This window comes from Scomber scombrus, chromosome 10 (assembly GCF_963691925.1).
Source record: "Scomber scombrus chromosome 10, fScoSco1.1, whole genome shotgun sequence".
Classification (NCBI taxonomy): Eukaryota; Metazoa; Chordata; class Actinopteri; order Scombriformes; family Scombridae; genus Scomber; species Scomber scombrus.
Genome location: NC_084979.1, coordinates 20,725,923 through 20,749,740, shown reverse-complemented (window position 1 = coordinate 20,749,740; position 23,818 = coordinate 20,725,923). Strand labels below are relative to the sequence as shown.

At 41.2% G+C, this 23,818-nt stretch overlaps 2 protein-coding genes and 2 pseudogenes across 2 annotated transcripts; 3 read left to right on the top strand and 1 right to left on the bottom strand.

The window, feature by feature from the left end:
• Positions 1–1,796: 1,796 nt before the first annotated feature.
• LOC133987671 (cytosolic sulfotransferase 3-like) lies at positions 1,797–3,961 on the top strand (annotated as a pseudogene).
• Positions 3,962–6,379: 2,418 nt separating this feature from the next.
• On the top strand, positions 6,380–10,752 carry LOC133988397 (cytosolic sulfotransferase 3-like). The gene is made up of 8 exons (XM_062428058.1): positions 6,380–6,438; positions 7,013–7,151; positions 7,295–7,423; positions 9,129–9,229; positions 9,319–9,445; positions 9,534–9,631; positions 10,172–10,346; positions 10,453–10,752. The coding sequence occupies exons 1-8, from the start codon at positions 6,436–6,438 to the stop codon at positions 10,563–10,565; spliced, it is 885 nt and encodes a 294-aa protein (XP_062284042.1). The 5' UTR covers positions 6,380–6,435; the 3' UTR covers positions 10,566–10,752.
• A 1,660-nt stretch (positions 10,753–12,412) lies between these two features.
• On the top strand, positions 12,413–13,973 carry LOC133988399 (cytosolic sulfotransferase 2-like; annotated as a pseudogene).
• Positions 13,974–16,288: 2,315 nt separating this feature from the next.
• Positions 16,289–22,235, bottom strand: LOC133987670 (proline-rich transmembrane protein 3). Its single transcript, XM_062427115.1, has 3 exons — positions 21,388–22,235; positions 20,737–21,054; positions 16,289–18,341 (listed from the first exon to the last, which is right to left on the bottom strand). The coding sequence occupies exons 1-3, from the start codon at positions 22,220–22,222 to the stop codon at positions 16,324–16,326; spliced, it is 3,171 nt and encodes a 1,056-aa protein (XP_062283099.1). The 5' UTR covers positions 22,223–22,235; the 3' UTR covers positions 16,289–16,323.
• Between the last annotated feature and the right edge of the window lie 1,583 nt (positions 22,236–23,818).

Below are 23,818 nucleotides of genomic sequence, written 5' to 3'. Positions count from 1 at the left end.
AAAGCTGACAATGTTTAGCAGCCTGGAGCAAATATTTCTGCAAGCCTGAATATTTAGCATGGCCTTTGCCCCCATCTGCCAAGATGACAGCAAAGCAAAGCGGTGCAAAGAGAGCACTGTCGATATACAACAGACATTTGATGGTGTTGAAGAAAATCACCCAAGTCCGTGTTCAACATTTTCTGTGATGGTGCTGTTTTATTGTTATCCCGGGTTATCAGTGAGTGGACTGACACAGAGCAGGTCTGAGACAGTGGACTGACCCAGAGCAAATGAAATGTAAGCATTTTAAACAGTAAATGAAAGGCAGAAAGGGAGGGCATTTGCATTCAGACCTTACAGTATGACAGACAGGCAAGATCAAGACTCAGTGGGGGGAGATGGTTCTTAGGTGGTCAGTTGACAACAGGGGCTGTTTCCAGATGTCACTAGATCAAGGCATTGTTCTCATATATCTCAGGAGTATATCACGTTTCTGCCCAAATGTGCATTTCTTCTTCGAATCTCACTCAAATCCTGTACAATCTACACAATCCTCAACACATAGGATTGACAATAAAGAACTTTGAACTTTGAACTTGAGAAGTTCTTTGGATACACTCCAGTGTCTAATCCCCTGGCCATCTCAATTTATTAATCCACTCTGTTTGTTTTTTAGCATAACAACTGAATCATTAACATGAACAAGTATACTTAGAATAAGTTTTTATCCACAGCAGTGTGCCTTTTCACCTTACCAGACCATACCAAACAAGATACAGAGTAAGGCAGGATTTACAATCTTGGTTAATATGAAACAATATCAAATCAACAATTGGTTAGTCAACAAAGTTAAAAAAAAAACTCATGGTAATATCACATCCAATATTATTTTAAACACCATTTACTTCACTGTGAAGTTTTATTCTACTTTTATTTTTGATTATTTCCTCATTTAAATACATATTGCCAGTGTTATAGTTCAGTTCTCAGTTTTATTTATGTATTCATTTTATGTGGGCTACATTAATATGCTTATTTGTGCTTTACACAAAATACCACTTGGACTGATATCATATCGATTCATGGGCATTTGGTCAAGAACTAAAGTGTTGAAAAAAAGTTTGACTTTCCTATGGTGCTAGATCATCCTGAGGGGGTTATGCACATATACTGTACATCAAATTTCATGACAATCCACCCATTAGTTGAGATATTTCACTTAATTTAGAAGTTTTTATGTCGTAAATGTTTTGTTTTGCTTTGCCTTGCCTTGCCTTAAATGCTACTTTATATAAAAACAGGAGAATAGAAGCCAAGTACTCATTAAACCCAAGGAAGGAAAAAGGTCAGTTGGACAGTGAGGTGGAAAGGGTTATCATGACTATGTGTAACTAATGTGGGGGGGGGGGGGGGGGGGGGGGGGGGGGGGCAGAAAAGAAAGGTATAAATACCACAGAGAGAAACACTGATAAGAGCACGAACTGAACATCAGTGGAAAAGGTATAGTACAGTATGTCTCGTGATGACTGTGTTTCATTGTTATTTTGTATAATGTTACTTTTTTAAATCCTATGATTTACATGCTTAACATGCACAATGGAGCTAATCACAATGCATTTGTAAATGTACATTTTCTGTTTGTTCTTTTCACCTTAGATGACATAAAGAAGTCTTGAAAAGTTATTTTCTTAGACAATCTCAAAGTTACTATTTTTCTCATACTGGTATTTTCTTTCTACCCAGACCTTTTTCTCTTCAATCAGATTATTCCAGTGTGAACCAAACACTATAATATGTTTCATTTCTCTCTCTCTCTTTTTAAAAAAAAGATGGATTTACCTGCTCGACCAGAGCTGTTTGATTTCCATGGAGTCTCAATGACCCATTATTTCACTGATAACTGGGAGAACATTCAAAACTTTCAGGCCAGGCCAGATGATATACTTCTTACATCATACCCCAAAGCAGGTCTTTCCATGAACATGAACAGCATGTATAACTGCTCTTAAACAGAGGTGTATATGGACTCAATTAATCATCTCAATCGTTTTTATTCTGTCTTTTAGGAAACACATGGGCCGCCTACATCCTTGACCTGCTGTATTTTGGTCAGACATTTCCAGAGCGTCAGACATCCATGCCTATCTACACAAGAGTTCCCACCTTAGAGGTCACCTTCCCTTCTCTGCAGCCAGGTTTAGCAAGCAATTTCATTTTCACCATATTTCATGTTACAAATGTACACACAAACACTTTGTGTCGGTCATGGTGGTAATTTTGTCACCTTTTGCTTCAATCTGTGAACTAAAATGCGCATTAACTTCATCACATCAGAAAGGTTCATATTTTTTTATCATTGTTGGCAGCAGACAAGCATAAAAAAGTGGAAAGAGGCAGTAGCAATTTGACTTTATTTCATGAGCTGATGTTTAGGTACAAGCGTGCCTTCTTTGGCACTAAAACTCTGAACTTCAGTTCTGAAGAAGCCATGCTTGTAGAGAAACATCAGCTCATTGAATAAAGTCTTTGCTGCATAACATCAAAGTGTTTCTGCCTCTTTTTATGCTTTTCATGTTTGTCCAACTGTAGTTAAACAAAAGCCTTTTATCATGGTTTTATTCAGGCATTGTATTTACCACTCTGAATTAGTCACTGTGATGTTAATTGTTTTAATAATCTCCACGATCAGGGCCTACTCCACCCATCTTTAAAGGAACAGAATTAGACGACAAGCTCTCTACTTCTCCTCGACTCATTAGAACTCATCTTCCTGTCCAGTTTATGCCAAAGTCCATTTGATAGCAAAACTGCAAGGTACAGTGGCCTGTGTTTTATTTCCATTGTCTCAAAAGATAGGGATCAGATCATGTTGAGACTATCTCTAAACTACATATTCTACATGTATGGATATTTACGCAGACGTCATCTGCAGTGGCACATGCATTAATTGGAAACACGTGTAAGTGGCCTCTTGAGTCTCTCATTTGAGTTGAATGTTGATCTTTGGAAACCAAATGACCTTTGGTGACACTGAATAACCGCTGCTTGTGTAATGATAATGAAGGTGTCAGCAGCAATACACCAATTTTACACAAAAGTACTAATAATTCATAGTGTAGTCTTTAAACCAAATTGCAATGTTGTTGTTGTGTAGATAGTCTACGTGGCCCGAAATGCAAAGGACAGCATTGTGTCTTATTTCCACTTTGAACGCATGACCAAAATCCACCCAGAGCCTGGAGACTGGAACAGTTACCTCCAGAGATTTATGGAGGGAAAGAGTATGTATGAAATACAATGAGGCATTTGCTTTGCAGATGTACATATTTCTTTCACACTCTCCAAGTGCTTCATGTGTTGTTTTATTTCTTCAGTGGTGTTTGGATCTTGGTATGACCATGTGAACGGCTGGTGGAAGAAGATACACACTTATCCATTTCATGTTCTATGAAGATCTGATTGAGGTCATTCATTTATTTTCGCAGGATCTCCGTGCTTGTATTTGTGTGATTTAAAGGCTTTTGATGTTCAAATGACATTTCCACAGTTCTGCTAGCTTTTAATAACATGATGACTATATTTGACAATTGTGTTTTCAGGATACTGGACGGGAAATAGACAAACTCTGCTGCTTTCTTGGTTTGTCTCCATCAGCCGAAGAAAAGGAAAGAATCAGAGGGGAAGTACAGTTTGACAAGATGAAAAACAATAACATGGTCAACCTGTCAACATTTAGAGGGATGGATTTCAAAATTTCTTCCTTCATAAGAAAAGGTACAGCAAATAATGTTATATACTATATATGACTAGAAGAGAAACCAACTTCAGCTAAAATATCTAACTGAACCTTTGTGATTCTGCAGGAAAAGTTGGAGACTGGAAGAACCACTTCACTGTGGCCCAGAGTGAAGAGTTTAATGAAGACTACATGAAAAAGATGAAGGATCCCACTCTTCAGTTCCGCGCTCAAATTTGTTAAATACGTTTATTACAGGGAACTCATCTGTATCACCAAATACATAGTGCTTCATTTGGTAAAATAGGGTGAGCACAGAATAACAATCTTAATTAAAGCCGCAAGCGGCGATGGCGGGCCCTCGCTCACCCATGCCACCGCGGGGCCTGAGGCATGGCGGGGCTGTGGCGTGAAGCAGAAAGTGAGAAAAAACCTGGAAGGAGGCCAAAAATGCAATGTTTCGTTCATCCAGTAGGGGGCAGTCACAGGTAGTTAAACATATGGTCTGGTGTGGTCTGGTGTGTTCAGGGCGGCCACTCATCAGTCATGTGAAGTTTGGAGTGAATTGGACAAAGCATGAAGGAGTTATGAGAGGTTGATGGTTAATCCACCAGGGGGCAGTAGAGTGTAACAAAACACAAGCGGTTGCGTTCAGGGTGGGACAGTGATTACACATGTGAAGTTTTGTGGAAATCGCACAATGATGATGTAAAATATGGCGCTTCCTGTTTCCACTAGGGGGCGACACGAGTTAGATCGCCTATGAGCGAATGGAGACGTTGAGGTCGGCACCCTGGACCTGTGTACCAATTTTCATGATGATACGAGTTCAATAAAGCCATCAAAAAGCCAAACATATTTTCATGGCGAGGAATTGATGGTCGCCGCGTCGCCACACGGACTCCATTACTCGTAGCTTCACAGTCTTCATAATGTAGCTTCACCAACTGGTTCTGAATGAAGTTGATGGGGCAAAGTATGTAATTTTAATGAATCTTAGTTAACTTCCTGTTACCACCGGGGGGCGCTATGAGTTACGTGGGAAGTTAATATATTGGGACGTTCAGGGCGGAGCCATCATCATGTCCAGCAAGTTTGAAGCTGATTGGATGAAGTATGTGGGTGTGAGAGCCACTCGTATGTACATGGCGAGCACGCCAAAGTTAGTTGAGCCCTGGCAGACACGCCCTTTGACCTACGGATGCGCAGAGCACAACTTAAGCTCAGCTAGGTCTGGAGATGTTGCGTACCTAATTTGAACTTGATCGGGCGAACGCTGTGGGAGGAGTTAATTTTAGGCGGGAAAAATCAAAACCAAAATGGCCGACTTCCTGTTGGGTTGAGGTCATGAGGTCAAGAGGCTTTTTTGCATATGTGGGTATAATACATATGTGTACCGAATTTTGTGAGCATAGGACAAAGTTAGCAAAATTCCCTACGGGCATTTTTGGACTTTGTAGGGGGCGCTATTCCGCCATTCTGCGTCGACCATGTGCGACCACCCAAAAATATCGAATTTCGGATGAGGCCGGACGTCCGTGCAAAAGTATAAGCATTTTCGCATTTGGGAAAGGGGCGAAATTGGGGCACGAAATGTCGGAAGAATAATAATAATAATAATAAACATTACAATTTCAATAGGGCTTTCGCCAGGCGACTTGCAGTCGCCGCTCGGGCCCTAATAATAATAAACATTACAATTTCAATAGGCATTTCGCCAGGCGACTTGCAGTCGCCGCTCGGGCCCTAATTAATGGTGTAGTTAATTCCTTCAAAGTCAGGTTTTTCATGGTCGTCAGCACTATTGGGGAGGTGGAGGTGTTAGTTTGACTTTGTACGCCCCAAATTAATATGGGCATTATAGTAGTTGGGAGAGACTTCAATGGAACATTAGATAGAACTCTGGCAGAGTGAGGACCCAAACCTAAAGCATGTTAGATATTTACAGAACATCCACACCTTGTCCACCTATAGATCTCCACCAATCTATTCATGAACATCAATAGAGAGCTGATCAATAAATACAAATGGCATCTATGGCAATGTAAGAGAAAAACACAGGATTAAACAGTATTCCATCTGAATATTCAAAGTATCTGTCCTCCTCCTACTCAGTCCAGACTTTACACCTCAGGTAGAAAAGTCTGAGGACCTCTGGCTGGTGGATAATGGCAACTAAGGAACATGAGGCCAGACTGAACAGAATCACGACACACTGTATATGTTTTCTCTCATAATGTATTTGTTTTCTCTGTGTTCAAGGATGTTTTTTGAGAACTGAAACTTTACATGGGCATTAAGACCATGTCAAAAACAATGGACTCCCTCCCTAAGACATTTATGCTTGTGTTGTGTTTCTGAACATGTGACTGTACGAAAAGTTAAGTTAAATAAATAATATTGTGCATCTCTGACTTTGTTTTAAGTTGTATGAACTGATATAACCTGCAGGCACAGACTTGATCTGTGATCTGATAACAGTGTTTGACACAGTGACACACACTTTGACACACTTTGGGCAGCTAAGTACATGCCCCGCCCACACACGTTTCAGGAAGTTGTGCAGTACATACTGTATATATGTGACTATTTCATAACAAACTGACTTCTTCGTTGTGAATGAGCCAGAGAGGATCTGCTTTGAGCGAAACCAACTCAGCAGGGTGAGTGGATCTGTGCATGGACTTCTTTTAAACTTGATTATTCACTGAAGCAACATGGTAGGGCTTTAAATATGTGTGTTTTAAATGTGCTGCACTGAACAGTTATTGGGTTTGTTTTTATTTGATATTTTTCTGACCTCATGCTCCTACAGTTATAGACCCTCTGCAGCAAATATTGAACCGAACCAGTTGAACGTTTTTGTGTATTTGCTGGGATTAATGATTGAATTGTAGAGAAACATGCCTCATTTACAGTCTGAAGAGTATTTGAGTTATTGAGGAGCGAACCAGAAAAACAAGTGGCAACAGTAAATCTGCACTTAAAGAAAACAGAGTTAGGTTAGATTTATTCATGGAGTTATTTCATTTCATTTTTCAAATCTGCAGTTGATGAAATTAGGGGAAGCAGTAGATTGTTGATTTTGTATTTGATTTAGTTTGGGTGGGGAACAGTCAGCATTAAGTCACTAGGAAGTGTTGTAATTTATGTGTTTTCCTCATTTAGTAAAGCACCATGACCACAGTCATGGTTGGCTGTATTGTCATTTTTTCTGTTAAATGTGATTAACATTGACAATTTATCCATTATATCATATTGGTATTTTGAATTTATGATCAATCATTTTCACAGATGGAGGAGCTACCTCGGCCTACGCTATTTGACTTCCATGGAGTCTCCATGACCAAATACTTCACTGACAACTGGGACAACATACAGAACTTTAAAGCGAGACCAGATGATATTCTTATTGCTACTTACCCTAAAGCAGGTGGGGCTGCGAGCATGAGAGTACAAAACTTGTAGTTATTCTTTTAAATCTATTATTTATCTAATGCTAATAAATTACCTGTATTGATATATTTTCCAGGTTTAGGCCACTGAACAGCTTGTATTCATTTGTTTTAATCTCAGGAACCACATGGGTCTCTCATATCCTGGATCTTCTGTATTTTGGGCAGACGGGTCCAGAGCATCAGGCATCTCGTCCTGTTAATGAGAAAGTGCCATTCCTGGAGCTCAGCATACCTGGTGTACCCACAGGTTGAGTCATGTGATCATAGTCACATTTAAAAATGTTTATATTACAGCATTAATTATTGTTACAATTTTCTGCCATAATTGTTTCATTATGATTGTTATATAAACAGAGACTGATTTATTTATTACAATCACTGTACAAAGTCCTGAAACAGCATTCTGTGAGTTCAGTTCATGATTCAGGTATCCATCAGATCAAATTTGTTTGCATGAATGCACTCAGTTATGTGTGTTATAAGTTAAAAGGGATGCTCCCAAAATAAAACCTTCTTTGGTGGCTTTCTGATAGTATTTTACCAACTGAGGAGTTTACGACACTGTTTTTTAATGGGATACTTGGCACTGACTTTGCTGAGGTTTTCACCATTTTTCCCTGTCGGGGGGGGGGGGGGGGGGGGGGGGGGGGGGGGGGGGGGGGGCACTGAGGTAAATTTGTGATCTGTCTCAGGAGCAAATGCCACTCATTAATAGCACAATATATGACTGTAAATTAGATTGAGTTTGTTATAGTTTTAGGTAAATATTATGTGGTATCAATACTGAAGGTTACATTTTCATACAAACTATATGGAGTCTTTGTTTTATGAGATATTTCTAATACAGTAATAACTAGCACAGTAGTTAATATGACCTTTTGTCAGCAAGGTGTTGAGTCATGCAGCAATACCCACTAAGCCAACAGTCAATTTAAAGTCAATATAAGAGGATTAATGTGCTCTTGAGGCCCAACCCTGTAACAACTGATCTTTGTGTCCTGAACATTGTGACTCTGTATCAGGGGCGGATCTAGGAGTTGATCATTTAATTTTATTGCATTGTATGACTTTGCAAACATCAATAGTATTAGTATTAGTGATTTATTTTGGTCCTTTTTAACAATTTTCCAAAAAGAATGCAAATAGGAATAAACAAATAACAATAGTTATAATAGTTTGTTTATTTTGTACTTTTTTGAGTATTTTCCAAAACCAGTAACTTTGCTTTTATAGAGTATGGTTTAAATGGTTTAAATGAAGTAAAGTAGTTCATTCTATTTATACATTCATCCATTACTGAGCAAATTATAAATGTGTGCTTTAAAATGCTCAACGGATATTGCAAGCTAGAAACCACCCCCCCTCTCCCTGTCTTGACCCAGATACCAATCAAATGCATCACATCAAAAACAGGCCAATCAGATCAAAATGTCATTACGAAACGCCACCAGGCACCAAGACAGCCAGCAGCTGGTTGAAGCCACTGTTAAGAAAAAGTGACTTTAACCAGATTCTTTTTTTAAAATAAGAAAGTAGATTCAGAGAGGTCATTTGGGGCTGCAATGCTCCCTGCAAGTCAAATGCCATGATGTCAGCATGCTCTAATCACTCTTTTTTGCAAAGTTACCTTACTTTCCTCATTGTGATGGCAATAGATCGTGGTTGAATGCCCACAAACGACTGCTTGTTCTGTAGCCTTTGTTGCTAAGGTTTGGTGTTTCAGGTGTTTCATGAGTAGTTCGCTTTGGTGACTCGCATATTTTGGATCAGATTTAGGCTCAAACATGTACAGATAAATTTGAGAAGTTTTCAGTTTTTCAGTGTGTAAATGCATGTAGCCAAATGTCTCAAAGGGAACCTCACAACTGTTTTGGTTATAAGTCATACTGTTCTCTATGATATAAACAACTGTGTGTGCAATCATTCACTGACTAATTGCTGTGTTCATAAAGGAAAAGACTTGGCAGACCGGCTCCCCACGACACCTCGCCTCATTAAAACTCATCTACCAGTCCAGCTTGTGCCAAAATCCTTCTGGGAGCAGAATTGCAGGGTATGAGCCATGTAATGGGTATGTAATTCATAAACACCTCACTTGATTCTGATTCAGATAGCTTTAAATTTGGGTTTTCTCTTCTGTAGGTAGTCTATGTGGCCCGTAACGCCAAGGACTGTGCAGTGTCCTATTTCCACTTTGGCCGCATGAACAGTGCCCAGCCAGAGCCAGGAGACTGGAGCAACTTTCTACAGCTTTTCATGGAGGGAAAGGGTGAGTTTAATATAAGTTTTAATGTAAAGGAGGTTTCATTTCAGCTCATTTTATATGTGTTCCTTCATTTGTTTTCCTGTGGCCTCAGTGGTGTTTGGATCGTGGTATGACCATGTGAACAACTGGTGGGAGAAGAAGCAGACTTTCTCCAATATTCACTACATGTGTTATGAGGATATAACTGAGGTGAGCTGAAGATGTTTTGACTGTGTTAAAATCAATTATCACCTCAATAACTGCCTGTCTTTGTTCAGTGGTGGCATTTATATGTTTCACGTTTTCAAATGTTTCATATGTTAGGGAATACTTTTATTTGCTTTCTTGCCAAGAGTTACATTAAAGGATCAGGGACACTCACATCTAACAATATGACTCTAAAGCCAAGAGATAGTTAAGTTAGCTTAGCAAAAAGACTGGGAGCAGGGGGGAAAGCTAGCATGGCTCCTTCCTGTAGCCACTACACCCCACCAAGAAACAGTCTGAAAAACATCTCCCATTAAATTGTGTGTTGTTGTTTTTTTATGACTGTAGAGATGTTGGTAGATGGCTTTTGGACAGAGGCTCCAGCTTCTTATGTATTGTACAGACATGAGAGTGGTATCAATTTGCTAATCTGACTCTCAGCTAATAAGCATATTTTTTTAAGCTGTTGCTCAGAAAGATAACCACTATGTATCTTTGACTCTCTATCACAAGACTAATGCTGAGATTCTTTAATTTGAGCAGGACTCTGCACGAGAGATAGACCGACTCTGTTCCTTCCTCGGTTTGTCTCCCTCGGCTGAGGAGAAACAAAGAGTTGCAGCTGGAGTGACGTTTGATGCAATGAAACAAAACAAAAGGACCAACTATTCCAACACCCCATGTATGAATCAAAAGGTGTCTCCTTTCATGAGAAAAGGTACAAAAAAGAGAGTCCTTGCTTGGATTTTTGTTTCTTCCTTGCATCAAAATCATTTTAAACCATTTATCACTGATTTCTGGATGATATCTGAATCCTTCTCCAGGGAAAGTTGGTGACTGGAAAAACCACTTCACTGTGGCCCAGAATGAGCATTTTGATGAGGACTACAAGCAAAAAATGAAGAATCCGGCACTGCAGTTTCGTACTGAAGTTTAGAGCAAAAAGTGCATAATGAAGTCCTGAACTGATAAATGATGAATAACATAGAAATGTTGATGCATGTTAAATTTGATTGACAGGGATATTGCCTAACTAATGTGGAGTATTTCTCATTTTAGTGATGTAATCTGATGATGAAAACATTTGACTGACATTAAAGTTTGAGGAAATCAATTCAATCAAAGCGTATTTTTACTTTCTTATTACGTTTTATAACAGCTGCAATCACTAACAGTCTCTTGGAAACCATGTGAATGTGTATAAGACTTTGTTCGAAATTATCATTAAATACGTTAAAATAACTTGCTAGCTTGGTGTTCATCCACTGCTAGAGTTTAAATTAGGTCATTTACACAGTGAATCCTATCAGGGGCACAGGAGAATTTGGAAATCGTATTCTCTGTTGACTTCAATGCCTCAGAACACGTAGACCAGTCAACATAAAAACTATTAAACAAGTTATATTAACAAGAAATATTAACAAGTAGATGAACCCTAACACTCCCGTCAGCAGCAGACTATGCACGCACTTAACATCTTAACAGTAAGATATTATTATTATTAAGCCTTATTTATTAAGGAAATCTTTTCATTTTGCTGACTCTTTTCTATCTTACACCCAGATGTTGTTTAGGAAGCCTTTTAATATTTGACCATGAAAAAGCAGATGGAAATTTGCCTCTTAGGTTAACGCTGGCTCATTAACATATATACACTCATCAAGAAGCACTAGCCCTGACAATTAAACTAATGAATGAAATGAAGAAGATCAGCTGTAAAGGTGCATACTACTGGAAACCAGTCTTACCTGGTTCAGAGTTTGAAGGAGGAACTTTTAAAGCCAACTTCTTCTTTGATCTGGTGTCCTGGTTGTTAATTAAATGACTTGCATCTTTTTGTGCATTCACTCATCAGACTGTTTATCTAATAGGTGTGTGTGTGTGTGTGTGTGTGTGTGTGTGTGTGTGTGTGTGTGTGTGTGTGTGTGTGTGTGTGTGTGTGTGTGTGTGTGTGTGTGTGTGTGTGTGTGTTGAATTTTGACTTTTGGACTCACACACATAAAGGCGAACGGCATATACAGGTGAGCAAATGTGTTTGAGATTAAGTGCATTATGTTTTGCTTGTTTGGGCATTTGTGGGCTTACCCAAATGTATGTTATATTTTTTCTGTTGATAGATTTCGAGACCAGGTGAAGAAGTTTACTTTTATTGTGATTACATGTAACTAACACTGGAATATCTCATGTTACTGCTCACTAAAACATTAAGCAGTTATTTGTCATTGTTCATTTAATTAACTACAACAATTGCAAACTCTACTAAACACAACTAACTATTTGGTATTTATATGTAGCTGTAAATAATAAATAATCAAGAAAAATCTGAGACTCCTCCAAGTGCTTGTGTGCTTGAGAGGAGCACTCAGAGTGGTGTGTAGTGTTGGTGTGTGTTTTGTGCCAAAATATATTACCAGGTATTGAAAAAGCAGAGAGGGAGTGTACGGAAAAGATGTTGGTCAGAGAGAATTGAAACATTTTGTTTGCCCTTTCTTTATAGATCTGCTACTCAGGAGTTTAAGTAAAGTAACATTCGATAGGTCTGGGTGTGCCTGTTGCTCTTATCAAAAATCACGGGAACCAGTGTGGTCTTTATAAGGCTGTAGGCAATAAAGCACCTGGGTGTGCCAAAAATGATAAGTTGAGTTTATAATACCTCCCACATAAAAACATATAAAGAAAAAAACAAACATATATAGTTTTTTTCACGATGACTTCGGAATTGGAGCATATTTGACAAGAGTGTTTTGCTTATGTTAAGTACCAATCTGACCACAACTCATTTAGAGAAACTTGTTAGTGCCCCTCTCACAGATGGAGCAGCCACCTCGGCCTACGCTGTTTGACTTCCATGGAGTCTCCATGACCAAATACTTCACTGACAACTGGGACAACGTACAGGACTTCAAAGCAAGACCAGATCCTCTTAGCCTCTTATCCTAAAGCAGGTGGGGTTAACTGTATGTGGATGAGCTTCTTTTTTTCTTCTTACATTGTTGTACCCTTTGGTGGCAGTTGATGCATCTGTTTCAACTCCAATAAGAAATCTCTCTTTGAATTTCCAAGGAAACACATGGGTGTCCTACGTCCTGGATCTTCTGTATTTCAGCCAGATGTCAGCTAAACGTCAAGACTCAGTCCCTCTCCATGAAAGAGTGCCGTTCTTGGAGATACACACGCCTGGCATGCCATCAGGCAAGTTCATTAAAAAGCAGATGCAGTAAGTTAGTTTAATTATTTCATTCTGGTAACATCACACTCTTCTGTATCAGGAGTGGATGAGCTGAATAAGTTAACCACCTCTCCACGCATTTTCAAGACACACCTGCCAGTCCACTTTGTTCCTAAATCCTTTTGGGAACAGAATCCCAAGGTATGTTGCAAATTAATTTTAAATGTAAGTATGGGGACATATAAATCCATGCTTATGCAGCATTTCCTTCTGATTTCGCTGCAGATTATCTACGTGGCCCGTAATGCCAAGGACACTGCAGTGTCCTATTTCCACTTTGATCGCATGAACATGGTCCAGCCTGAGCCCGGAGACTGGAGCAGCTTCCTCCAGAGATTCATCGAGGGGAAAAGTGAGTTATGGGCAAACAACTTAGATTTATAACACTTATGAATGAGTGAAGATGTAATAATACCTCTGTTTTGTGTTTCTGTTATCTGACAGTGGTGTTTGGTTCCTGGTATGATCATGTGAGAGGCTGGTGGGAGAAGAAACAGACCTGTTCTAATGTTCTTTACTTGTTCTATGAGGATATGATTGAGGTGAGCATTTACATTTAATTCACTGTCTGTAAGATTGGGAATATAAGCACCCAAGATCACACTTGTTTTCTGTTTGCATGATACTGAGCGAGAACTGAGTCGGCTGTGCTCTTTTCTGGGACTGTCTCCCACCGCAGAGATGAAGAAGCAAGTGACAGAAAAGGTTCTGTTTGACAACATGAGGAAAAACCAGATGGTGAATGGCTCCCTCGATGAAGTCTTTGATTTCAAGATATCTCCTTTCATGCGCAAAGGTTAGATGTTTTTGCCTTTATGTTTGTGTAAAACATAAATACTGTTAAGTAAGAAAGAGAACAATGTTTTTTTGCTTTTAAATTTTATTGATGTCTTTACAGGAAAAGTTGGTGACTGGAGGAATCATTTCACTGTCGCACAGAATGAACTATTCGATGAAGACTACAAGAAGAAGATGAACAACACTGATCTGGAATTCCACACAGTCTTGTAGCTGATTTGACTCGTTCTCGTCCTTGCCATAATGTAAAATATACACAATCAAAAATAATAACACAACATATGACAATAAAGAGATTTCAAGATATCTTGGTTTTATTTGAATCCAGACATGAAATGCAGCAAGAAATACAAGAACAAAATATCAATGAGCAAATCAAACATGATGAATCTAACACTGTATTTCTGCACTGTGACTACAGACGTAGAGGGGGCACGTTGATTGTATTTTCTATGGCACGTACTGCTTTGTGTAGGGGACAACACTACGGGTGCTGGAGGTAGCACCCTGGTCATGAAATAGTAGAAGAGGTAACAGCAATTACAGATTCATTGGAATGTAGACAACAACACAAAGGCCATTGAACTGCAAATACTAAACAATTCAAGCATCACACATCACTGGGAGGTACTGCCAGTCACCCTGAGGTAACTGGAAAAAAAACAAATTGTCGTGTGATACACTGACTGGCTCGTGTCATGATTATCCACTTAACTGAAATGTATCATTCAGGATTTCATGACAGCAGCCCAAGATAACATTACAGCAATAATTTATAAATAAAGGATAGCTCATGTTGGAAGAAAACTTTTCAAATATGACTCGGGAGGGAAACACTGGGCTATCTTCAGGGTCACCTAACAGTTTCAAGTTGACGAGACTAAATATGGTTCCACTTTAAGTGTTTTGTCTGTTTTTTAAGCGCTACCTTTATCATCATTTCAGGACAGGAAAAAATAAAGAAATCTAAGTCCTGCATACCTTGGCCATTAGTTATACATTCTACAAAACTTGCATCAATATTGCAATCCTGAGCGCAGCCCAGAAAGTCCTTGACAGTAACCTCTGCAGTCAAGCATCAACGTCATAGCTCTGCAAGTCCTCACAATCTGATGTCAAAATAACAAACTGTCTGCGCAGTTCAAGCAATACCACTTTAGATTGTCTTTCACAGTAACAACTATGACTATAGTTTGAATACAACTTTATTCATGAACATCAAAAATAACATTATTTACATTGTTGCTGATACATCATATTTTTTGAAAGATATTTTCCTCTTGAGTAGTAAAATATTTCAGTCTAGTGCTCAGGCGTACAGTTAAGTGCTCTGTTATTGAGTTGGGTCGAGTATAAGAGTTTTGAGGGTCATGCCAAGCCAGTCGTGAAAGGTGCAGCCCTGCAAAGCTGTGTAGCATTTCATCGGATTAGATATCAATCAGAATTGATTCAACACAACTTATAGTATCATGAGTATATTCAATATTCTTCGTCAAATTGGGTAAAAATGCAGTTAGAGGCTTTAATTGTACATAATTACTGATTGCAAAAGCGTAATCCTACAGCAAAATAACAGGATGAAATACATTAATCTCACAGATGAATACTTGAATCTCATTTTGACGTCTGGTAATTGCAGCCGCACGGACAGTTTCACATGTAAGCATGCTGTCTGCATATCACCTCTACGCCTGCCGTGTCTCTGGCTGTTGTTTACTGCCTGCCTCTTTATGTAATCAGCTTCACATTTACTTACAAGGCAGACTGGACAACAACAGCAGCAGCAGAATATTAAGAGCTTAGAAGTAGTAATCCGTAGCTGAGTCACTATGATACTTGTAAGACGCTATAGAGAGTTAACCCAAATAATGGGTTTATAGAACCATAAAAAGAGCAGTGAACCAACAGAGGTTATGTATGGCACATTTTTACATCACAAAGCAAACTGAAATATGAAAGACAGCAAATAAACTCTATGAAAGCAATGAAATTCACTGTTGATATGCAGATTTTTTTTCACAGAAACAATAAAAATGGGACCTACATTATAAGCTTTGAGCCACATTTCTCTTTGACCCATCAAACTTATCCAAACTGTTAAGTACTGTTTCCAGACAGGGAGCTGGTGATCTAAATCTGTTTTCGTACAGTATTGGAAGTTGAAATTCATCACCATCATTAACCTTGAGCAGAGACCTGCTGAAGAGCCATTCACAGGACTTACTGAAATGTACGTACAGTATGTCCCAGTGTGCATTGTGTTATATCAGTGTTACGTGTTTGTGTGTTTCAGAAACAGGACGAGACAGAGAGGAAGATGATGTGTGTATCAGAGAATGAGATGGAGAGTGTGCTGTATTGTTTATCTGTGCTAAATCTCCCAGTTTTACTCCCAGAGTAAAAAGTACACTATATCTGTTCCATAAACACAAGTTGTTGAACCGTTTAACAATGTAAAAGGCAACTAGGTGATATCCTTAAAGTTCATCACCCAGAGACACTTTTATGTATTTTCCCTCTTCTAAAAATAATTCATTTTTAGGCAGTTGAAAGGTCAAATTTATCCAAAAGTCTTTTGAAGTTGTGCTTTTTTGCACAAGTCTTGATTAGGAACAGTATTTGTTTACTGGGTGTTAGATATGTGGTCATTGGTCCTCATGTGTTTGGTTTATAAGTCAATAATTTCACTGCTGACGCTGGCGGAGTCGTCAGGTCGGTTGACCTCCAGGTAACTCCGTGACCCGACTGGCTTCCCCGCCCTCCCTTGCACACTTTCTGAGTCTGGTGTGATGAATGGCCGCGTGTCGTCCACTCCATCCTCCCCCAGCTGACCCGTTGATGTTCTGGAGGGATGAAGTGACACAGGGCAGGACACTGATGAAGGGACGCTTCCCACCCCGTTCCCAGCCCACCGGTAACCCTGGTGGGAGGGCGTGGGGGGAGCAGTCACTTGCCTGCTGGGCACACTGCTGAGAACACTGCCCCCCAGTGGCATGGAAGACTCAGTTGGGGCATCGCTGCTCTCAGAAAGCTGAGGATCACTGTTCCTACGAAGCCAGGGCCCCTGGCTGACCCCTGAGCCTGGGGAGGGGGACTGTGAGGTGTGGTTCAAAGGATGAAACAGGCTGCCTGCTCCGAGCAAGTGTTCCCTGTGCAGAGCATTGTCAATGCTACGGGTCAGGTCAATGGGAGAAGGGGGCCGTAGGTCAAACTCATACAGAGAGAGGGAGGTGTCCCTCTCCTGATCCAGACTGCCACTCACTGAGCGCTGCGGAGGCCGACCCAGTGTCTGCAGTCTGAGCAGAGACCCCGTTGAGTCATCAGATACGCCTCGTTCTGCAGAGTGGCCCCTATGGTTGCGTCCCCGGTTGCTGTCTTTGATGCAGCGTGGCGGAGCAGTAGACTGCTCGTGGTTCTGGTTCCTGATGAGACTCTTGCTGATGTCAGCTCCAGGACGCTCCTGGCCTGCCCAGTTGTTAGGCACCTCCCCTGGTACTCCTCCTCCTACTCCTCCAACCCCATTACTATCAGACTTTCTACAGGGTTTTCCCCTCAGGCTCTGGACTATCTTGGACCAGCAGGTATGTCTATGAGAGGAGCCTACAGATTGGCCAGGGGACGGCATGTCTCCTGCTGCTCTGCCATCTCCTGCCTCCCCTTCCTCCCTTCCCCGGAAACTTAGAGGCCTCCAGAACACCCAGGAACCCAAGACTAGGAGGGAGAACCCCCAGGCCAGCTCTAGGAGCCGCGCCCAGAAGTGAACCAGCCACCATCCCCAGTTGAAGTGTGTCCAGTCCCCTAGCAGTCCATAGAGCCATAAGGTGGCATGGACATGCAGCCCACAGCACAATGCCCCCAGAACTGCACATACTGCCAGCACTCTCCCTAGGATGACCCCCATCCTCCTGCTCCCTGTCCAAGCCTTCCTCCTGGCTTCTTCAGGGACTCCAGGGTGGGGAATGGGAGGGCAGCGTATACGTGGAAAGACATAGCAGAGGAATCCCAGACAGATACCCAAGCCCCAGCACAGGGACATGACTTGCAGGGTGACGGGCACAACAGGAGACAGGGCTGGGGATAATAGATCAGCCGCCAGCAGCAGAGTACACTGCAACACGGCCAACACGGCCACGAGTGGAGGGCGCTCCAAAGTTGAAGGTAACACGCTTACTCCTGCCACCCTCAACGCCAGCAATGCCACGGCAGCCTGCGTCCACACCAGCATGTGTAGAGGCAAGTTGTAGAGGGCCGTAACTACGGGGCGAGGGAGGAATTTACGTGTCCCATAGGGGTCAATTAGAAAGAGCGCGGCCCTGAGGCCCCCAGTCGCAAACAGGAGAGCATTTGCGAGCGCAAGGGCCCCCCGATGAGGACAGTTCGCACCAGGGGACAGGGTGAGGCCGAGAGCAGCTCCAGCAAACAGGAGGATGAAGAGGCTAGCTGATCCGTAGACGTGCAGCTCCCAGGCGAAAGCAAGCGTCCTGCTCAGGTCACCCCAGTAGAGAAGAGTGCTGTTAGGGGAGAGATTAGTGCCGGGAGAGGGAGCTGGATTAGAGGTGGAGTAGGGAGCTTGGTAAGGAGGTCGCAGGAGAATGGAACGGTTCTTTCCAACACCAGCCTGATACGTGGGGCCAAACCTTATCCGGGTAACAGGTACAACACCGGTAGTAAGGAAGGAAGAAGTCCCTGGAAAAAGAAAAAATAGAGGGTTTTTTTCAATGCTCTGTTTATTGATTTTTTTTAAGATAAAACAAACACAACATACAACATCCCCCCCAACAATCTCAGCAGTAAGGGAAAAAAATAAATAGATAAAGAGCGTATCCACATAAATAACCATATAAGTACTAGAGCTTGTATATATACAAGCAGTACACATATGCATAACCACCTACACTTAAATACATGCATTTATACCTATATACATGTACATATGTATTCAGAAAAAACAGAGTTTTAAAGATTTAAAACATATGAAGCCAAAACAAGAAACAGAAATGTCCTTCATCAGTGCCATTTATGAAATGAAATGCTATTTTAGAGCCACTAGAGGGGTGTAGATCACCATCAAAGTCCTGAGCTAAAAGCATCTGGACCTCTCAGTTGTTCATAGTAACTTAATCAGGTCTGCAGAGACACATTGTCCCGAGTCTATAAATGATTTCTAAATTCTCAATAACGTCTATATTTAAAATCTTAAATTTGCACCAGTTCCTTTTCTTTCTCCTTTCTTTGAACATCAGGTTAGCGTGTTGCCACCCATCAGCTCTACAATTTTATCACAAAACTTGGCCGAGTATGGAAATAACACATTCCCTACACCAAAGACAAAAAACCAAAGTGGCCCTTTATGCAAAAAGAAGTACAGATTAAACATCATGTATATTTACTCGAAGGGCTACACGTTTAATCCAGCAACAAGGCACAATAATACTACATCATAATACTAGCATATAGAGGAGGAGTCTGATTCTAGCTATTGTTAGTCACCTTTGCACTGAATTACTTCAGAAGTTTACACATGTAATAAAACTGAAATGTCAAAAGTGATCAACAAGAATCTCAGTATGATTTCCGTACGATGCCACCTGATCATTCATAAACACATCACATTATGCTGAGCAACACTCCAACAACTCCTTTAGTTAACTCAGTGGTAATTTGGAGTTATACGAGACACAATCGCCTCAAAAAAATGGCATCTCACTCTTTTATTTCCTCATTCACCCACATAGACTACTTATGTTAGTTTAAGGTACTGGAAACACCCCGCAGCATTACAACCATATGTCAATTCATCACTGAGTGCTTTGTGAGCTATTCGACTGTAAAGATAACACACAGCCTAAAAAAATGTAACTTACGGGGATCTAAGACACAGTCTTCGCTAACAGGTATGTCTAAAGTTATTTCTGAGGAATTGTTTCACACACCCACTTATTTAACTTGATGGATGGTGGAACAACATGATCAGTGGTAAAACTCTCAAACCATCCGCTTCTTAGAGGACCTTAAGCCTGTCCTCACCCTGTAGAAGACGCCCATAAAGCTGACACACCGACTAATGACTCACTTCAACATGTGCTGCGCTTCCTGGCTCTCCCCTTCACTCCGTCCCTCCTATTTCTCAAACACACACACACACACATTTCACTTGCTGTGCACGCAGATCACAGTCACACTTCTTTATTTATATAAAGGTATGTTTGACTTCCTTCCCTCTATTTTTTTTTCTTTTTCTTACAGGAGCAGACACATTCCAGATGTCCTGATCACATTTCACAGCTGGATACGCTTAAACTTACCCCTGCCCTTCAGTTTTCTCTTTTAAACACAAACACAATGCTGACATAATATGGCCACATGTGGCAGTGAGCTAAAAAAGAAATATCCTGTTCCATCGCATAGGAAATATAGTTATGTTTAAGGCCCAGTTATCTGCATACATGGATGCAGGCAATTAATCATTTCAAAGACCTGCTAAAGAGCCCACTTGAAGATTTTTAACGTGCTCAAGGGGCAAGAGAACCTGAATGTTAAAAGGACGTTGTTCTTAAGGTATCTAAGAGGCTGGCTCATGTGCCCCATGTGTCATGCTTTCCCCTTTTCCATCGACTTTTCCTCCGTTCCCCTCCCTTCATCCCTTTCACTCTGCATCTGGTTTTCATTACCATCCCCACTCCCTGCATTTCTATGCCTCTGTACCTTTCTTCCACTACACTTTCACCCAGCCCCATCTCCTCTCTCATCTGTATTCCCAGCAGTCTCTTTTTCAGACCCTACTTTCCCCTCTATATCTCTGCCGGGCTGTGATTTCTACCTGCCCCCCTCTCTGTCTTCAACCCTCCCTCTCACCTCCTACTCATACTTTCTTGCCTCGCTGTGTCTACCCCACACAACTTACACCCTGCTTTCCATGGAAAAGTGTCTCTGCTTTTTTTTCCCTCCTTTGAAGCCTTTTCCAGATTCTTCCAGTAAAAAAGAAAGTCCCAGCTGCACAAATAATTCCATTTTAAATCTAAAACTAGTTAATCCAGTGGTTTCTTAAACAATCACAAAGAGCAAGACCTTCTTCTCTTACCTGTCCTGGCTGTCGCGCTCGCTGCACTTCGTCCCATTTGTGCTGTTTTGTTGGGTTGATTTATTATTTTAGGTGATGTTTTCTCTGCCTCCTGTGTAGTGGTGAGCACACTTGCAGTAACTGTGGTTGTCACTTGGTGCGTCACGGTGTTTGACTGTGAACTGTTTTGGCTTCGAGTGGTCACCGGCTGTTCTGTGATCTGTGGCTGTTTCTCAGTAGGGCCAGCAGCGGTGGTCGTGGATTGGGGTAACGTCACAGCAGCAGAGTCTTGCTTTGGAGCAACTCTGTCGGTTGGCGGAGTATTCGCTGTCAGATCACCTAAAATTTATGGAAAAGACACATTTAATAGCAATAATAATAATAATACATTTTATTTGTAGAGCGCTTTTAGCAATAGGCAAAGACGCCTTACAGAATGAAACCTTAAAACAATAAAACCATACAGAATAAATGAAAACACAATAAATAAAAGCAACGCAGAGAAGAAGAAAACAGAAAACATCAAAACAATCACATTAAAAGCAGATTTGAAAAGGCGAGTTTTGAGAAGTGATTTGAATTTGATGAAGTCAGTGACATTATGCAAATGTTTTGACCTCAACAGCAATTTACCATCATGAAGTCTTCATTCTAACATGTTTATTTTCTCACCTGTTAATACAACAATCCGAGGTGTCGCCTGTGTCACCACTGGAGACAGTGTGGCTCTTGTCTCAGTCTGTGGTGTCGTAGAGACTCTGACGGCTGTTGTCAGTGCAAACAGTTGGGGCTTAACAGTTGTAGCATCCATTTCTGGTGTTTTAACATCAGACAGTTTAGATGATAAACTTTCAGACACCGCAGTCTGTGCCTGCGGTTGATACTGTGCCATTTCATCACTGACCGTTGGCAGAGGGACAGGTGATTTCTTCACAAGCAGCACTATCGGAGTACTGCTTGATTCCAACCACTGCAAATCACCATCCTCTGTGCCTTTAACTGATCCCTCCTCTGAACTGCCTGCTGTCACTGGCTTATCATCAGCAGGCTCACCGACAGCAGCGGAGGGTAAAGTTGGCAGAGGTGGAGTTGAGCCTTTTATTGCAGCATCCCCCTTTGCCTTAGCCCTCATGAGCGCTAGACTAGCTGTGTCAGTCCTGGACCTGGAGACAGTTGGTTGAGTTAGTAGACCACTGCTGAGATTTTGTGTAGTGAGGGCTGATACAGAAGAAGGAGGGGACTGTGCTGTAGGGCTGGTCACTCTTTGCTCCTGCTGCACTGAATTCGTAGTTGTCAACCTATCCTGGATTATGATTCTGATAGGCACATCACTGCGGCCTCTGGGAGGCAAAGAGGGCCAGAATCGAACAGTTTGTTTGGTTGGTTGAGGTGGGGAATTAATAGGTAGGTCCAGAGGAGTGAAGGATGAGTCAGTGATGACCTGGGCATTTAAAGGACGAATAGAGGAGAGGATGAGGCTTAAGACAAGGAAGGACATGGGAGCCATGGTCTGCCTCTAAGTGGTGAGCAGTGCCTGATGCCTCTGGCTGTGTGTCACACCATCCTTCATATGTGTTTCTGTGGAGAGAGAATTGTGTACATGTGAATATTTTGATATCGCACAGTTCATATTGATTCAAATGTATCTAGTATTTAAAATATAATATACATATATATTTACTTTCACTTTAAACTGAGCAATAACAATATCATTTCTGGTATATCACTCAATACCAATATTACTCTTGTAAATATTCTCATTGTTTTTTGTACTTTTACTGTAATTTACTGTTCTTATTATTTTCCTTATTGCTGTTCTTCTATTTTACTGTCCACTTGCTGCTGTAATAATGCAAATTTCCCCACTGTGGGACTGACAAAGGAATATCTTATCTTGTATCTTATCTTAACAGTAATGGTCACTGTTTGGTAGCTCTTTGTTGAATAATAAAACTTCATGGAATAATTTAAGATGTTAAAAATTGAGGAGAGCATATTGCAGCCTTGCTGTGCTGATTCAGAGGGCAGGTCAATGAAGCTCCCATGAGGTTTTGGCAGCATATCACCAGCAGACATGCAGGGTGCGGTAAGGTGTACGGTTTCAGAATATATGACCCTAACCCTATGCCACACACACACACACACACACACACACACACACACACACACACACACACACACACACACACACACACACACACACACACACACACACACTCACATACAGATAAAGGTGAGTGTTTGGGTTGTAAGTTATATAACAAGTTGCACCATCAAATTCAAAATCATTCACTCAATGGCAGATGGACACGTTTTATTATCTCTGCCATAAAATGTTCTTTGGAAGACGATCAGTTTTTTTCTCCGCTTCAGTTCTTCGTTCCAAGCGGCAGGACATGACTCCCTTTTTCTGCGAGTTGTTTGACTCATGGTTGCCAGGAGCTGACAGCTGTAACGCCGAGTGTGGTGAAGCTCAGAGAGCCCAGTGACATGGAGAAACCCTGCGGCCCTCGAGGATTACACAATCCAACAAGTCATCTAGCCAAACAGCTGCCAGTCGCATCCCCTCAACATGCACATCATTCTTATCAAAAACACCCCTTTTCTTTTACTGTTTCAGCCTCTGACTTACATAAACCTTCGTTGCTCACACCACCCTCTCTACCAATGACGCACAGTGGGAGATAACCCTTAGGGAACAGAGTCAGGATCATACTGAAACTTCAGCTTAAAACGCAGATAAAATAGAAATCAGTGCCTGCTTATGACTCACCTACCCCCCATTCACAGACGAGAAGTAACTGCAGCCGCCGCCATGGTTGACATGTGCATTTCGTGATCCTGAACACATAAGACTGAGCAATCTATGTGACTATTTGTAAAATTGTGTAGGTGTGCACACAAGAAGGTCAGTCACCAGGCAGGAAGTCACAGAGCATACAGTGGAAATGTGAGAAAATGTAAACTACTGTTCAGCAAATCACATTGTCAGCTTGACTTGTATTCAGGCATGATTACTATTACGCATCGGGAGTGTTTTACAAGAGCAGCTGGACAAAAAAACTGTCCATATGTACAGCAACACGACTGGTACTTTATCTCA

Excerpts from the sequence above, each read along its gene's own strand:
- LOC133987670 (XM_062427115.1), bottom strand. The coding sequence starts at position 22,222 with ATGGCTCCCATGTCCTTCCTTGTCTTAAGCCTCATCCTCTCCTCTATT. Across the intron at positions 21,055-21,387 it reads TCGGATTGTTGTATTAACAG|GTGATCTGACAGCGAATACT; the intron begins GTGAGAAAATAA and ends CATAAATTTTAG. Across the intron at positions 18,342-20,736 it reads GAGCGCGACAGCCAGGACAG|GGACTTCTTCCTTCCTTACT; the intron begins GTAAGAGAAGAA and ends TTCTTTTTCCAG.
- LOC133988397 (XM_062428058.1), top strand. Across the intron at positions 9,230-9,318 it reads TCTGGGAGCAGAATTGCAGG|GTAGTCTATGTGGCCCGTAA; the intron begins GTATGAGCCATG and ends TCTCTTCTGTAG. Across the intron at positions 9,632-10,171 it reads GTTATGAGGATATAACTGAG|GACTCTGCACGAGAGATAGA; the intron begins GTGAGCTGAAGA and ends TAATTTGAGCAG.